Raw genomic sequence first — 17942 nt, forward strand, 5'->3', positions numbered from 1 at the left:
GTCCCATTGGTATTTGCTCTTTACAGTGTCGATACTGAGCGGCAACTTTCTGGATAGAAAAATGAAGCCAACACAGCAGTGCCAAAAACTGCAGCTCCTTTAATGGCCACTTAAGGCTGGCTTCAAAAGTGAATCAGTCTCCATGTTAAAATGCCCAAATTCACATACATTACAACTGTGCAGAGGGTAAATTTTTATATAACACCTTATTACATTTTGGTAATTTATTGTTTAAGGAGCCAGCTGGTTTGAGCAACAAGCTGTCTGCTGGCCGTTTGCTCGGGCTCTCAGATTCACCCCTCACTGCTCCACAGCTCCGCCGTCTTGTTCAAATGTGGTGACCATCTGGCTCCACAAGACCAAGACTGTGATGGCCACAATGCCAAACTCAAGACTTTAAAACGGGAGACCCAGGGTTCCCATGGTCATGAAAACCTGGAAAAGTCATGGAATTTCACAATCACATTTCCCAGGACTGTAAAAGTTATAGAATTACTCAATTTAAAAAAAACAAAAAGTTTTGGAAAAGTCATGTGGAAAAGTCATGTATATACTTCAAATACTTCAAATACTAATTCAATACTGTACTTCAAAATGCTGACTGGAGGAGCCGGAGATCAAACATATCTTCTAATTCGTGGATGGCCCGCTCTGTCTCTGAGCCTCAGCCGCTGTCATCAAGAAAAGGAGAGTCAAATATTAAATTATCTAACAGGTTACTTCTACACTCCTTCACAGGCAACATCCTATGTATAATGGAGGGGAGCTGCGCTGGCAGCAGCCTAACCCCAGCCCTGGTGGTTCCTACCTGGCCTACCCCATCCTGTCTTCGCCCCAGCCTCCTGTCTCCAATGACTACACTTACTACCAGATCATGCCTGCTCCGTGCCCGCCTGTGATGGGCTTCTACCAGCCCTTCCCGGGCACTTATGCTAGTCCTGTACAAGCTGGAGTGGTCAACCCGCTCTCGGCAGATGTCAGTGAAAGACCTCTGCCTCTGGGGCCAGCGTATGGGATGGCCAGTCAGAGAGGGCGAGGCATGGTCCGACCTAACGTTCTCCCAAAGGTACAGAAGGTCAACGGCCTCATTGTGATACTGTCACATTGACGTCATCTGTTGTTTTTATCGCTGAAAAGTGTCCCTCTTCATCCTCGAGCTGTTTAGTGAGCATGTCCCACCTCTTTTTCTTTCTTCTACAGCAACAGTTGGGTGTGTGCCAGCCTCCTCGGGGTCGCCGGCCTCCAACCAGGAGTGTAGCTGTGCAGAAGGAGGTTTGCACCCTGGGGCCCGATGGTAGGACCAAGACAGTCATGCTGGTGGATGCAGCACAGCAAACCGGTAAGAATATTGTGGCAATAAGTAAAGATACATCCTACAAGTTTTACCATGCTGGGTTTATACAGAGGTTTGTAACAATAAATAAACAATCAAAAACTGCCAACTAAAGATGAGAAGCCTGTTTGTTGTACCAGTAAGGAAATTCTGAACTTGAATTTCCAGCTGAGTGTTTTCAGCAGACGTCAATGATGTTCTTCAGTCCTGCGGCTGAAAGGAAAGATTTACTTAAGACATTCCAAACTTCGTTAAAGTTCTCAGCTTTGCCTGCAAACAAGAATCTTGCAGAGAGGAAGTAGGACACAATGCCAGTAAGTGCAGTGTCTTGTCGTACAGGTTGATGTTGATGATGCTTATGCTGAACTTCTGAAAGAGCTGGAATGCAGAGTTTCCAGTCGGAGAGGTGAACATGTGTGCAGCTCATGATGTCACCCCTGATGTCTCGATCCTTGAGAACGCTAATGAGCAGCTATAAATATAGTTTGGTTACTCAGTTGTTTCATGTCACATAAAAACATCATACAGTTGACTCAAGGTAACATTAAAGGTAATCGCTACTGATAGTCCATTTTTTATTATCATTGCAGCAGGTTTATTCCACTTTTTACACCGTTCATTCAAGTTCATTTCAGGTCTAAGCTTCTCCTACTTTGTCCTCAGATTTCCCAGGTGAGGTGTCAGGGCGCTGTGCTGCGGAGAGAGCCAGTCCCCTGCTGTGGAAGAACCGAACAAAGAGAAGACGGGCATCCCATCCAGCTGAAAGCTACAACGAGCAGGGCGCCAGTGAGGCAGATATAGACAGTGATAGTGGTTACTGTAGCCCCAAACACAACCAGGCTGCAGGAGTAACACAACGAACCGCAGAGAATACACCAGCACCCGCAGTAAGTCGGCTACGCGGCCTCAGCTCTAGACACAACAGGCTTACAGTGAACTGCTTAAATTGTTGAAACTGCTTAAATTGTTGAAACTCAAAACTCGCAAACCAGTTTATTCAATAATTCATCAGTACAGTAGTTCCTTGATTCTTGTTTTGTGCTGTCAATAAAGGCATGTGAAACTTACAGTAAATGTGAAGCATAAAAAAGACTATGCAGGAGGGAAAATCAGGAAGTAGGAAGTTGAACACCCTGAACTATTATTTTTTCTCAATTTAAGTTGGTAGTGCTTTGCCTATTCTGAGCTGACTTCCGCTCCAAAAAATGTATTTTTTACAACAGCTACTTATCAAGTCCACAAGCTGAACAGAAGTAAAGAGTAAAAAAATTATTTTTTTACAAATGGTCAGATTGTAGCAGAACGTTTGTAGCACAAAATGAGTACACACTAAATCACACCCTGAGTGCTTGTCCCTGACATACTTTATCATAAAAGTGCTAATCAATACTACGTTTTTTTTTTTTTTATTAACAAGTAGAGGCTATTGATTTACCAGAGAGAACAACTCGGCCATGTCACAACATGCAAGGCTCCACCTCTGTAACAGCCACAGACAGTGTACAAGTAATAAAGGTAGCCACTGTGATGTCACCTGTTGGTATTTAGACTCACGTTTTGAAGCCTCAAGTTTGGCATTTTGAAGTGACAATTACTGCGTTCCAATTAGAATACTTTTGTCTTTTTACTTTCGGTACTTACTGATACTTGACATATGCATACAATTACTCATTATAACTTTACGCCTTGATTCCCTCTGCTCATATATCCATCGCCGCCCCAGAAATTAATGTCATACATTATTGCAGCTTCTGTCAGCTGTCATCTGTCTGTGGATCAGTCCATGTGAAGTATCTTCCACCATGCAGAGGATTGTGGATCAGAATAACCAGAAAAGCATGCTGGCTTGCATACTGCAAAATGCGACCAGATGCTGCTGAACATCCTGGTTTGGCATGCTGCATTTTACATTCTATGTACTGAAGCATACTACATTTTTTATGGCAAACTAATAGAAAGCTGGTATGGGAACGCGCCATATATTTATTACACAAAACTTTAACCTTTATAAAATATAAACAGGTGAATTCACACCCTATATAGCTGTTATGAATGAGGAAATAAGCTATAGAGTCCAAAACAGTTTTTTGTGCCAGGCTGTAAGCATGTTTATTTCTGCTGTAAAGTTGTTAATTTCAACATAGGGGTCTATGGGGATTGACTTGCTTTTGGAGTCAACCTCAAGTAGCTGCTAGAGAAATTACAGTTTTTGGCACTTCTGTGCTGACTTAATTTTTTCAGCCACATGGTATCAGTCACAGAGCAAATACCAATGGGACAGGTGTAATTTAGTCCTTAAATCACCCGTGCTTGTCTCTCACTGTGTTATTACAGTATTAGATATCTTAACTTGTCTTTTTACTTTACGCTCTCCTTATTTTCTGTGTTTTTTAGGGAGTCGAGGCTGGTGTTATGACAGGTATGTTTGATGCAACATTTTGATAATCTTCACACCGTGCAGTCATAGCCATATTTCTTATGCATTCTGTAGGTAATAAAATTAATGGAGATTATATAATGAATGGAGATTTTTCTTTTACCTGAGAATTACTGTTAATTGTTGTTTTTCATCAGCAGGTACCTGGGTAAATGTAGCCTCTCAGGCTACCCCAAAGTCTTGGGGGGACAGGAATGGCCAGTTTCACAGAGGAGACCAGAGAAAGAATCCTGAACAGAGAAACTTCTCACAGGTGCAGTACATCCCACTGGAGTCGACACTGAGAAAAAGTCAGCTGTAGGTCAGGGGAACAACTCTGGTATTAAGTAATGATAATAGGAAAATGCAATTAGTTTTTGCTCTAAGGCTCTGTCCTTTGATTGGCACTGAAGTTCACTGAGCAGCAGATGAACAGGGATCAATGTACAGTCATTTGCTACTGTAACTGTTGGGAACAGAGCCCACGTGTGTGTATACTGGTGTTGGAGGGGACAAAAAATGTACTTAAACAATAAATTAATAGAAGTTTAGGCACAACTTAACACATTGGCATGAACAGAATGATGTGCAATATTAGCATCCTTAATGGGCTGAAATTAGTGACGATAATTCCCTGAGAGTTTTAAGAAACACTTAAACATATATGCAGTAATACAATTATATGAATTATTAGCATACTTATTGATTATTGGTGGCACTGGAAAAAAAGAATTCTCAGAAAATGTGTTCAACATGGAGTGGGCATCCAGTCACACAAATTCAAGCAGAAAGGCTGTCGGAACGTCTTTCTACACAAACACACGTCTCACATTTGTATTGTCCATCTCACATAGTAAACTTAAAATTTAAACAAAACACAACCGCCATTCACAGGGTTAAATACATGACACCACCTTGTGGAAAACTTTCATGAGCAAGAAAAGTGTCACCAAAAATATTGCAAGCTTTTTTTTTCTCTTGCCTCCTTTCCTACCACGTTTCCCTCATTTGACAAATTTTGCACAAATGCACAGAGGGTAATAAACTTCTCAAATACCAGTATTACCCTGTCTGACTGCTCTGTTCGCTGTCCGTCTCCGCCTTTTAGGATTTCCACAGTGGCTATCCAGGGCGTGTGCCTCCCAATCAGTCTGAACAAAGGCTGCAGCCAGCTGTCACTGGCACTGAGCTCACACCAGAGCCCCTCTACTTTGAGGTGAGTCATAGTTTATTGTGAATATTATTGTCATGTTTTCTCAGTGCAGCATCAAATTTGCTGTGCTAAAATGTTTTCTACATATTTGTCAGGATGAAGAGGAGTTCCCAGATCTTGCTACTGGAGCAGCCGTCCAACGTAACACCAAACCAGAATCTGCTGCAGCCCAAACACACGCGCAACCTAAACTGCCCAAAAACCTGGTAAAGGAAAGATGACCGTCTTTGTAGACTATCTGTAGTCCCTTCCACACATGCACTGCAAGCCTGAAATAATCTAGACATCATCCAGAGGACAAATATGCTAATCAGCCAGATCCAACATTAAACGTGTGGTGCTCCAGACATATTTTGTGAAACCACTTCATGTTTTAAAGACTGTAAATAGGATGTAAACATAAGGCAGCGTCATTCACAGTGGTAGAAACACTTCTCTCAGTGTGTGAAATTTGTGAACATTTGATGTAGTATGTGCATAGGAAATGTCAACAACTGGCATAACAGGCGCACACACACACACACACACACACACACACACACATTCTAGAAGAAGTGCAGGGTCAAAGTATTTTGTTAATTGTGATCTATGTAGTTGAATGTCTTTACACTCCCACTAATTAATAATTTTTGTCTCTACATGCATCACAGCTGGATAACCTGCCAGAAAACTCCCCTATCAACATTGTGCAGACACCCATTCCCATCACCACCTCTGTTCCCAAGAGGGCCAAGAGCCAGAGGAAGAAGGCTCTGGCTGCTGCGTTGGCCACCGCACAGGAATACTCTGAGATCAGCATGGAACAGAAGAAATTACAGGTATAAACCTGCACTGTGTCAGTTTGCCTGTAGGATGGGTTCACACCCAGCAGACTGAATGCCTGGCCTCTGATTACCATTCCTGACTTCAGTTGGGTTTGACTGGTTCACATGTGTGACCTTGTTCTGCCTTTTCTTTCCTCGCCCGGCAGGAGGCATTCACTAAAGCAGCAGGGAAGAAGAGTAAAACCTCTGTGGAGCTGGACCTGGGAGACATGCTGGCAGCTTTGGAGAAACACCAGCAGGCTATGAAGGCCAGACAACTCACCAATACCAAGCCACTGTCTTTTACAGGTATTTATAAACTCAGACATTAGCAAGCGTTATCTGGCTTGTAGCAGTATAAAAAAGTGAACATCTCACAAATATTATTGGGTTTAAGTTTGAGCTGTTTTCTCATTTGAACTCTGGACAGTGTCCACAGAATTTGGTCCAGACATTGTCCTGAGTTTGCTTTTTACACCTCTTGCACACAACAGGAGACTGTCTGTCAGACGCATCCTCTCTTACTAGAAATACTTTGTTAGGCAAGGGGTGCATCTGGGTAGGGTGTGCAGGAGGCAGGACATGACGCAGATTTCACTACGGTCATGTAGCCATTTCATAATTTGGTCAACAACAGGAAATTACTCAAATCTATCTAACAGTTTCACCTCCAGCCCATACAGACAGAAATTCCCGATTCTCATCATCTCCCCAGTTAGACATTTTCATCGCCATCTTCATGGAGAAAACCCTTCTTCTTCATTCTCAGGTGTTTGCTTTTGTGTAGTTTTGCGCTAGCCACATGATAGAAACATCATCAACAAGCCCAATCGCTCCCTGTGAATTCTCCAGGGCTTTACACAGTTAAAGGATTGATTACACTTAAGGAATAGCACGTATTATTGTTAGCAAATAATCTATGAAGTTTATTTAATAGTTTTTGCAAGTTTTTATTTTTTCTGTGTAGAATTTATCATGATTTTGTATATGGGATTTTTTATTTGCATGTTTTTGTTAATGTCTGTGTTCCCCATGAAAAGCCATTTTCAAAAATTAAGTAACTGTCAGGCTCACTAAGCATCTTTTTTTTTTTTTTTTTTTTTACATGTGCACATATCCTGCCTGTATACTGACTTTCTTTCTGTCTTTCTCTCCAGTTGGAACAACTACTCCATTCCACGGTTCAGGCTCGACCAGCGTGCCATCCATGTTGAAGGGTCATCAGCAGCCGTACTCTGCCCCGCATAATTCCCTTGACTCCACCGCACCCCGAATCAAGAGAGGGAAGGAGAGGGAGATCCCTAAAGTAAAACGGCCAACAGCCCTAAAGAAGGTTAATGATTAAATTTAAAGTTAATCGTTTATGAAAGGAAGATGGATATGTTTGGAACTTTATATGAGGGCTTGTTTTTGACGTTTTTGTTCTGCGTTTTGACAGATTATCTTGAAGGAACGTGAAGGGAAGAAAGGGAAAACGAGTGTAGAGCAAGAGTCTTCAGGCCAGGAGGAGCACGGAGACGAGAGTTTACATTTTACTGATGATCTTGCACGAGAACCGGCCTCCCAAGAAGGTGAGGGTTATTTGTCATTAAGAAGTGAGAGCAAGTCAGAAAATATATTATGGCAAAAAAAAACCAAATGTGGGTACATAATTAATTAGTCTCTGGTCTGCTGTTTGTACCACAGATAATGGTTTGAGTGTGCCCAGTGATGCATCCCTTTCTCCAGCCAGTCAGAACTCTCCATATAGCATCACCCCGGTGTCACAGGGCTCTCCTGCCAGCTCTGGCATCGGGAGTCCCATGGCCTCAAACGCCATCACCAAAATCCACAGCCGACGTTTCAGAGAGTAAGTTCACGCTCACCCCACAAACAGCGAGAAACAGACATTGATCAGGGCAGACCTTTTGTAGGAATCCTTGGCATTGCTACATCTCAAAAATGCACCATGTGGTGACTAAAAATATTTAGCCAAGCAGATACTTGTCCCACTCGAAGACCAGAGCTTTGGCTGCAAGAAGCGCACTCTGAAAGTAAACGGTTGTTTTTAAGGGCGGAACTGTACAATAAAGAATTGTAGAGTATGGCAAAGATGCCAAGCACATTGTCTCTTCTCAGCAAAAATGTATGCCAGTGGTCACAAACACAGCTTTGTCCCTCTGTGTCCTCTGCTGTAGGCCTATTGTCCCAGCCCACCCTCCTCTAACAGATTTTAAATTGAAATCCTCCAAAAGGCCTCTGTAGCCAAGTCCCTCCTCTCAACTCTGACTGCCAGGACCCTTGTTCCTCAGGCCACGTTACGTAGATCTTACGATAGATACAGGGTTTGCACAAGGTCCTTGAAGTGCTTGAATTATGAGGGGGGAAAAATCAAGTGCTGGAACACCTTGAAATTTTAAACCTTGTTAAACCTAATTTAACAAAAGTGCTTAAAAAGTATTTTACATTTGAATGATCTACATAATGCTGCTTTTCTTTTTGACCAACATTTTGTTATTCAAGTGATTATGATAAAATTGCTTAGAATCAGAATTCGCTCTGCTTTTTTATTTTTTATTCTGACATGTCACATTTCTTCCTCAAATTTATGTCCTGCCTTATTTAGTTTATTTTTACTTGACTTGTTTTACAGCTTTATTTGTGCTAGTTAACTTAAACAATCGGTCATCACTGTCAGTTTTGTAGCCACCTGCAATATGAAAACACTTGTTTTTATCATCTGTGACACCCATTATTTTAATCTCACTTTACTTTTTTATTTTGTAGGTACTGTAATCAAGTGCTGAGTAAAGAGATCGATGAGAGTGTGACGATGCTGCTGCAGGAACTGGTTCGCTTCCAGGAGCGAGTCTACCAGAAGGATCCCACAAAGGCCAAATCCAAACGCCGCCTGGTCATGGGTCTCAGAGAGGTCACAAAGCACATGAAGCTGCATAAGATTAAGTGTGTCATTATTTCTCCCAACTGTGAGAAGATCCAGGCCAAAGGTAAAGAACGTTGTTATACCATCTAGCATCAGTCTATATGTGATTGTGTGAGGTCTGACCACTTAAGCTGTAAACATCTTCGATTAATCGATTAATATTATATATTAATTGAATATTATCAAATGCAAAATGTGAAAGGGGTCACCTGTAGTTATGAACCTACAGAGAACTATCGCCTCAATCTGTAGCGCCCCTTAGCTTTACAGAGCTTTAAATTTCGGCTCATTGTTTTACTGTCCAGCCTGCAACTTTACCGTATTAATTCACTCTTCACTCACTCGTGGCTTTTAACCTATTGTCAGTTAAAAAAAAAAAAAAAAGCTTTTAAAAAAGACCACTTAATGCTACCTGTTTGAAAAAAGACAGGCAGACTAGCAGGTGAATGTAGGGGTATTTCCCTCAGGAGTTTGCAGGCCAAAACAGAGTTAAAAGAGAGGCGGATATTGGACTTTGATTCACCAGCTGTCTAGAAATATCACTCAAGATGAGTGAAAATTTTGCTCCATAACTGCTAGATTTGGTGCAGTTGTGCATTTGGTGATTTGTCAATGTTGTGCTTGCAACTCGCTGCACACAAGTGGACCAAAAACTCAGTTACTGCAGGTTTAAGTTTCTAAATAGAAATGTAAAAAACTCATGATAAACACTCACCAGAGGGCATACACATGTACAAGCACTCACATATTAATAGATGCTGAGTTGTTAAGCTCACAGGCCCAACTCTGACATTTCCAAAACTGTGGGTTTTTACATTTTTGTGTTAAAGTCATTGATTATTTTCTTGTTTCCTGTGTTGCAGGTGGTTTGGATGAAGCTCTTTACAATGTCATTGCCATGGCGAGGGAGCAGGAGATCCCATTTGTGTTTGCCTTGGGCAGAAAAGCTCTTGGACGCTGCGTCAACAAACTAGTGCCTGTTAGCGTGGTTGGCATTTTTAACTATTCTGGAGCTGAGGTAAGTCGCTCCCATCTACTAAAATGTAAAACTTAATACTTTATTATCTATCCAAACAGTATATTGATCTTAAAAACACATGCATAAATGAAATATATACAGTTGGTCAGTAGTCAGTAGGTACAGAGTGACCTTAGAAAAATAGGATCATCTTTAAGCATCTCATGTTTTTCATGTGTCTCACTAAATCTGTGAAATCCATCTGTCTCCTTCAGGGTCTCTTCAACCGTTTGGTGTCTCTGACAGAAGAGGCCAGGAAGGCCTACAAGGACATGGTCTCCGCTCTGGAGCAGGAGCAGGCCGAGGAGGCTCTGAAAAACGACAAGAAGGTCCCACACCACATGGGGCATTCCCGCAACCACTCCGCTGCCTCTGCCATCTCCTTCTGCTCCATCTTCTCTGAGCCGATCTCGGAGGTCAATGAGAAGGAGTACGGTAAGCCCTCATTTTCTGTCATTTTTTTGGGATTGAACACATTTTCTCATAAATGTTACCAACTGCAGCTCGAATTAAAAAGTACCAGTCAGAGGTTGTTTTAGAATTTATTGTTTTCCGTCATTTTAACAGACGGGGTCATAAAAATACCATCATAATCCAGCATTAGACGACCTGTCATTTGAATTTTAACTGCAGCTGGCTGATGAACCTCATCAGTAGCTCACTGCCTGCTTGTCCTTCATTGTCCACCACATCAGTCTCTCTTTTTAACTTTTTTTTTTTTTTTTTTTTTTGGGCTCCAAAATTTCAGAAATGCTTGTAATCAAGAAGTTAATGTTCGAAGCTGAAATGGGTAAAATCTTATTTCACTGTAAAGCTGCAAAAAGGATTTTGATTTACTCGGCCTGACTCCTTCGCCAGGTCTCACTCTGCAACACACGGCTAACGTTACCTTACAGATATGGCTCAGTGTCGGATGTTAGACGCTGCTGCTGTTGCCCTCTGATCTGCTGGGCTTTTATTGATATTTTATTGATATTTTGCAATGATGAGTAGCGATAAAGCCTACCGATGCAACGGCTAAAGGAAAGAGGAAGCCCAAGGTAACCTGTTTGGCTGCAGCCTGTGAGACAACAAGATCACCTACATGACATCAAAGATGAGACTAGACAATGGCTATATGCACACACCACCAACTGGACAGGGGTGTGAATTAGTTAAAGTTACATTAAATTGCCCTCACTCAGGGTTCCCGCAGACCTTTATAAAGTCTTTAAAGGCATTAGATTCATTGATCTAGAAATAAGGCCTTAATTGGTATTAAATACAATCTTAAAAATTCTCAGACATAGGAAGTAGGATTTTATGAATCTTTTTCTCATGTTGCATTGTAAAATCTCAAAAATATTTTTTTACTCAACAGTTTAATAAATTCCTTTTCTTAAACTCATTGTGATGGGAATCCAAGTAGTGGAATCTCTCGTGCAGAATGACAAAACAAAATCGTCCAGAAAACAGGCCAGAAATGCCAGATACTTCCAGCTTCTGTTGGTAAACCAAATAGATACCTTAATGACTATATAATATGTTTTTTGTCTTCTATGTGCTCCACTCTAAAAAGGGAACATTTGACGTAGATCATCCAACTTTTCACTGGCCAAAAAAAGTCATGTTTTATGTTCTAATAAACATTCAGGCAAAATAAAATAGTCCTTCTTCAGTTCTGTTGATAAGACAATGAGTCTTAAACTTAATTATGAGTGGTATTAAAAAACGTCTTTAAAGTCTTAAATCTACTTTGCCTTAAGCAGCAGGAGCTCTGCTCAGTGTTCTTTGATAAAAAAAAATCAGTCGATGATGTGAATTATTCGGTTAAGGCGACTTCTGTTACCAGTTACGGAGCATAACAAATCTATTAATTCCTTCAGAGACCAACTGGAGGAGTATGGTGGAGACTTCAGACGCCCTGGAGCCTGTAGAGGCTGAGCCGAGTCGCCCTGCGCCTTCTACAACCACCCAGAAAGACAGTGACGCCCTGACAGCCGCCACAAACACCACCACGCCCGGCCCCGCCGCCCCCCAGCCCAGGACAGCGCCGCCGACACTGACACAGAGTACCAGTGAGAGAGACGAGGTCCGTGTCGACGACCGGCTGGAGCTGGCCTCTCAGCAGAGCACAGAGACGGGCTCGTTGGATGGGAGCTGCAGGGGCCCGCTGAACTCCTCCATCACCTCCACCACTTCCACCCTGGTGCCGGGGATGTTGGAGGAGGCCGAGGAGGAGGAAGAGGAGGAGGAGGACTACACTCCTGAACCTATTTCTGTGGAGGTGCCGACTCTGAGCAGCCGCATCGAATCCTGGGTGTCAAAGACCCTGGAAAACCTGCAGCTGGGAAAGAGTCAGGAGAGCACGGAAGAGGAGGAAGAGGAGGAGGAGGAAGACGAAGAGGAGAGAGGGCAGAGTGAAGAGGAGGAGGACCTCGATTCAGCGGACATCACAGAGACGAGGACGGAGGGCAATGAGCAAGCCGAGGCAAAGAAGGTCACCGGTTGATGCCACATCTCCTCCTCGTCTGCTTCCACATACACTCGTCCCCTCTGTCACTCTCTCTCATACGTCGTCACAGCAACCAGCAGCGTTCCTCCTTCGTCTCTAACCCCTGACACCAGACATAATCTCAGGTATCCAACCAACTGACCAACACTCACACACACATTACAAACTGACCAACTCACACAGCGTCGCAGACCAAACAACCACCAGTCTGAGGGGCTCCACCCGACACCAACACTAACTCGTCTCGTTATTTAAAAGGACGCCCTCACTTCTTCGGCCCATAACCTGCTAAACTTGAATCCAGAGGGAAGTTTTTTGACTTTCCTCCTCCGAAGCTGAACTCTTTATCGAGTCAGGGACATTTTGGGAGCAAGTGATGAGCGCTAAAAAAAAAACAAAAAAAAAACAAAACAAAACTGCTGTCTCACAGAGGAGGAACCTTTCAGCTCCCGTTTTAATTTACACAGAGCTCCGCAGGTTTACAGCTCTGCAAGTATTTGTGTGCTTGTGCGTGTGTGAGTGTTTACAGGCACATTTATTTTTGCTGTGTTCTTTAGCTTTATCTTTGTAAATAATGTGCGTGTTTTTCACCCGCTCCGTAAGTGAATGAAAGACGTGCATTTCTTAATTACTTCTCGGTTGGTATTTAGCTTTTCCTCACAGAATATTACAGTGTCAGGGGTCCTGTCTTTCTACCAAAACCACTCCCACTCATCAGTCTTTAGAGAGTGTCTTTTTTAATGTTTGAATAATAAGTGTCCCATTCTTTATTCAGATGATTCAGATAACTTCTAAGAAGCAAAACAAGCTTTGTGTATATAACCTTGTCTATGTGGTTCTACTACAGTATATAATGGTTTGTCATATTGATCTTGCCTAGTGTGAAAATATTCTGGTTGTTTTTCCTCTGACTGGAATTGTCTTGAGTTCCCAGATGCTGTTTGTGCTTCATAAAAAAAAAAAGTGCTCCTGTTTTGTTCTCGCAGGTGGAGTTTGTTCTCTAATTGGGGGAGCCTTCAAGAACTGTAACCAATTTTAGAAGCCCAAATATTGAGATCTTTTGAATTTCTCCCACCTCAAAAGACATTTTGCAAGTGTTTTGATAAATACGCAGTCAGACACAGGACTCTTGTGATGCCTTAGACCTGTCTGTGTAGTTTACAGCAGAGCGCTCCGTGGATGCTTTTCTGAAGGCCGAGGCAGAAGTTAGCGCCGCTCTGGTTCCCTCGTCAAATGGGATTTTTCCATTGATTTTTGGATTATTGGAGGAAATCAAACGTTTATGATACTTAGATGCTTTGTTCTGCAAGATAATCTTCACAAGTGAACAACACTTTTGGATGTTTGAAGCCTAAACACAATCGCCACAAGTAAACAGCTAACGTTAGTCTGTAAACAAACTACACTGTGTTCACATGATTTAACGCTGCAACCACAACGAGACTAAAGCCGTGTTCAGAGCGGTTTGGAGTGATGTTCTGCAGTCTCATTCAGCCATTTGTTAACAACTGCCTTTTTAAAACACATAAAAGTTTTAAAATTCTCGAGTGGGGTATTCATTGATGAGTTTCATGTTGTAGAACAAAAAGTGAAAGTCTTTTCAGCTTGTGTTAACCACAGACCTTATTTCAGGCATCGAACCCCCAAAAAACATTCAAAAAACCCCACTGACTTCAAGACGAGGGAACTGGAGGTGTCAAGATGCTAACCCACTTCCAGGTTTTAGGACTCATCACTGGAGCACTCTATTATGAAGAATCAGGGTACTACAAAGTTACTACAAAGTCATTGTTTTTACCAGTTTTCACTTTATCACTTTAAAAAAAATCTACTTAAATCAAATTGATGAATATGACAAGCGAGTGTTTGCTGGTATTGATGATGTTTAACAAAACCCAAGTGGAAAAAAAAGGAAATATGGTCGCTTAAAAGTGAATCAATCCTTGTAGAGCTCTTCTAGATTGTGTAGACCCCAGCCTAAAGTTAATTCACCACAGCTGTGAGGCTCCCTCATCAGGGCCGAGTCACCACCGGAGGTCAAACAAGTCGTCACAAAGTCATGCACATGCTAATGATAAACCCTTGTAAATACAAGTGTACAAAAGAGATTTTGATTTTGCATTGTATTAAAAAATACAATCATCCTTTTCTTAAAGCCATTTGATAGTTTTAACATGTTAACAGTTGGAATCCAATTAGATCATGGTATTTGACAGTGAATCACAGTGAGATCTCAGCCAGTCGATGATGATGCGGTGTGTGTAAAAATGCAGTATGTCGGGCTGTATGCAATGTGAAGCCCCAAGATGGGAGATGACGGTGTACTGAATATCATACTTGGGATTATAAAAGTATTTCTAGTTTGATAAAAAGGTATGCTGTGTGTAGGCTTTTTTGTTGACTTCCATCAAAGTGTTTGAAGTAATTGACAGCAAGTGTGTTTTTTGCACTATGTAAATACAGTACTGGTAAAGGTCTTGTAACTAATGTGAACAAAACAAAAAACAAAAAAAAACAAAAAACGGTTCAATGAAGTACTTTTTCAGCGTGTTCTTCGTCTTTATATGGATATTTAAGACCGTCTCCTTCAGACTGTACATCACTAGCAACATTGTTATAGGCTGTTTCTCATAATCCTGTTATTGCTCTTAACCTATATGGACTGATGATTAACATCATTAAAATGTTGTTTAAGTAAATCCTTTGATGCCTTGTCTTGTGTCCACTTGTCCTCTATTCACAGATCAACAGAAAATGAGTCAGTTAAACCCTTTAAAACATGGATCTACAACAGTTTTCTTGTGCTCCATTCAGACGCCTTTTACAATCATTTAAACCTCTGACGCATGAGCAAATTGGTTTGATTTCTTTCAAAAACGTTGGGGGAAAAGCAATCAGCAATTTGGCAAGGAAATGACCTGCAAAATGCAAGACATTTGTAAAAGGTGAAAAATGAGGAAAAATATATATATATAAATTATCATTGTTATTAATTTTGTTGCAGAAAGATTTATTTTATCATTATTTTCTTTTACTTTTTTCCATCTCATTTGCTCAAACATTTTTTAAAATTTTCCCCATTCATGCTATTGTTTTGGGGTAGGCTTTTCTTGTAACTTTTTAACAAATTTATTGCTAATTTTTGGCACATTTCATTTTTTTTCAGATTTCAAAAGGTTAATAATTGATTAATGATTTAAGTCACTTTGCAAGCAAAAGGGTCAAATACTCGCAGTTTCCAGGTGATTAAAAAAAAGGATCCAAAGCTTTTCTTTGTATGTAGGGTTGCAATGGTAAGGAATTTTAATGGTATGATAACTGTCTCAGAAAATATCTCGATTTTAAACTATTATTATTAATTTAGTGACATATAGCTGAAACCCTTTCCATGTGTGTAATGTAAACTCCTTTAGTGTGCATTGTTCAAGCGGTTTTTACTAGTAGCCAAATTATCTGCAGAGGTCTCGCCAAGACAAACTAAACAGATCACCAAACCCTGTAAAAACACTGAATAAAGTCGCTTTAGTTCTACAGAAGTGTTTCCGACGCTGGTCGGCTCGGTAGAGAGAGGGCTAGCTCAGTTTGCTCACCTATTGTCTGTAATTTCTTAATATCCAAACGTTCAGAGGGTTTTTACCAAAAGCCGAATTAAGCGCAGAGGTTTTTACCTGCCAAATCAACCAGATCCGGGGATTTTAGCCGTGGAAAATACGGAATTGGGCAGTTTTACCAAAAAAATCAACGTTTTCTCAACGCTCTTCGGTTCGCTACTCAGATGGCAACTACGGTGGCAGTCAGTGTTTGTTTTGTCCATTCTGGGCTTCTGTAGAAAATTGGCGGTATGACATGGCGGCCTCAGGACTTTACTCCTAAAGAGACGAAAACGGCTTATTTGAAGGTAACAAAAACATAATGTTTCTTATTTTCCGGTAAGTATATTAAATATACTGTTTGAAATTATAATCCATTTCTGTCAATATATCCCCCTAAATCATAAACACGACACGCAATGAAAACAGATTTTTTCCCCATCTGAACAAAAGCTTTATTTTGTTAAACCAAAAATATTGACTTGACAGACATCAAACTTGATATAAACTCGAAATATTTTTTTAAATAACACCAATGCAATAGAGCTTAAGACCATATATAAGCAAATATACATGGTTTGTAGCCGCTATGTCTTCCACATTTGTATATGATGATAAATTAAATATCTTTGGCTTTTGTTGGTTGGAAAAAAACAAGTTGTTTGAATCATGTTGAACTCTTAGAAAATGTAACATGTAGCAAAGCGATGCATTAATTAATCAAGTAAATAGTCCTCAGATAGTTGCTACTTAAAATATTCATTACTGTAACTGTAGCCTCCATTGCAGTTTTACGAAACGACCACTAGGGGGAACAAAACTCTGCTGTACATTATTTAATGCACTCACACTTGTAGATTTGTCTTGTATGCAGTTAAGTTGTCTGTAATTAGTTTTTTTTTTTAAATCCTTAGCATTTAACACTTTTTGTGAAACCATTGACAGTTGCAGCCAATGCATTTATCACGTGTGCCAAACTGAACGCACTTAACATATGGCACACATATTGTACATATTAACTATGTATTTCTACTTAGGCCTATGAATATATTGTTTTGTACATTGTAGTATAATGCACGTATTTTTGATATTTTTGCGTTTACACATTGTAATGTAGCATAAGGCACATATTTTTATATTTTCACTTACTCAGTATATTCTACATATTTTACATGCTGGCATGAAATTCAGCGCAATTCAGGTATTTTTATTTCATGTTTCACATATTTTTTATTATAATGCTCATTTCTCAATTCTCTATGCTTTACATAAGAGCGACAGTAACTAAACAAAGAACAACACTATTTTTTAAAAGATTTTGAAGAGTTTTGCTAGAATTGTTTGCTTTTGCAGCAGATTATATTTTTTTTGCTGGTAAGGTTTAAGGTTTTGTGATTAGTTTCAAAGCAAGTGCCTAAGCAATCAATTCAATTTTATTTAAAAAAATATCCCTGAGGGCAATACCTGGGGCATGTGTAGTAAAAGGAACATATAACAGGACATGAGAACAAAACATTATAACATTAGACAATACAGTAGCCATGTAACAGATTCAGAGTCCAGTGGTCAGATGTTCAACAGTAACAAAATCAGTAATAGAAACAGAGAAAAATAGTGAATTAATAGTTTTAAAAAAAAAAAACAGTTGTCAGATATCATCCTTCACTTAACCCTGTGAAACCTGAGAAAATTAGCTTAATTCATCCAAAAACATAGAAAAAGGCAATGAGCAACTTAACAAGAAATGACAAAAAAAAAAATTTAGTAAAAAGTAACAAGAAAATTTATTTAAAAAATAGCAAAAAATAGAAAGGAAGAAAAAAAAAACACAAGGAAATGACCTGGGAAAAAGTGAAAAAATAAAATAATAATAATAATAATAATAATGATAATAATAATAATAATAATAATAATAATAATAATAAAGTATATATTCTTTCTGTAACATAGTATTAAGAATATTTGTATAATTATAATATTTAACTTTAAATTATTATTATAAATTTAAATTATGTTAAATATTTTTATCTATGGTTTTGGGGACATTTCACCCTAGTTTTTTGACAATTTTCTAATAATTCTCTCTCAGTCTGTCTTTTTTTTTTTTTTTTTTTTTTTTTTAACCTTTTACAAAGTTTTTGTATTTTGACAT

The 17942-nt window shown here is 39.9% G+C and overlaps 1 protein-coding gene across 2 annotated transcripts in view; it reads left to right on the top strand.

The window, feature by feature from the left end:
- Positions 1-14899, top strand: part of secisbp2l (SECIS binding protein 2-like) — a 25453-nt gene extending 10554 nt beyond the window's left edge. The window contains exons 3-19 of one of the 2 annotated variants that reach the window (XM_042491996.1): positions 409-413; positions 735-1066; positions 1201-1339; positions 1997-2220; positions 3728-3752; positions 3908-4023; positions 4858-4965; positions 5058-5168; positions 5613-5780; positions 5933-6074; positions 6923-7098; positions 7204-7336; positions 7452-7614; positions 8532-8752; positions 9552-9706; positions 9922-10141; positions 11572-14899. In XM_042491996.1, the coding sequence (XP_042347930.1) occupies positions 409-413; positions 735-1066; positions 1201-1339; positions 1997-2220; positions 3728-3752; positions 3908-4023; positions 4858-4965; positions 5058-5168; positions 5613-5780; positions 5933-6074; positions 6923-7098; positions 7204-7336; positions 7452-7614; positions 8532-8752; positions 9552-9706; positions 9922-10141; positions 11572-12197 (3064 nt within the window). In that variant the 3' untranslated portion in view covers positions 12198-14899. The remainder of the gene's footprint in view (positions 1-408; positions 414-734; positions 1067-1200; positions 1340-1996; positions 2221-3727; positions 3753-3907; positions 4024-4857; positions 4966-5057; positions 5169-5612; positions 5781-5932; positions 6075-6922; positions 7099-7203; positions 7337-7451; positions 7615-8531; positions 8753-9551; positions 9707-9921; positions 10142-11571) is intronic. The other variant, XM_042492004.1, reaches the window with a different exon arrangement.
- Positions 14900-17942: the final 3043 nt, after the last annotated feature.

The sequence above is a fragment of the Plectropomus leopardus genome, chromosome 1, assembly GCF_008729295.1.
Source record: "Plectropomus leopardus isolate mb chromosome 1, YSFRI_Pleo_2.0, whole genome shotgun sequence".
Taxonomy (NCBI): Eukaryota; Metazoa; Chordata; class Actinopteri; order Perciformes; family Serranidae; genus Plectropomus; species Plectropomus leopardus.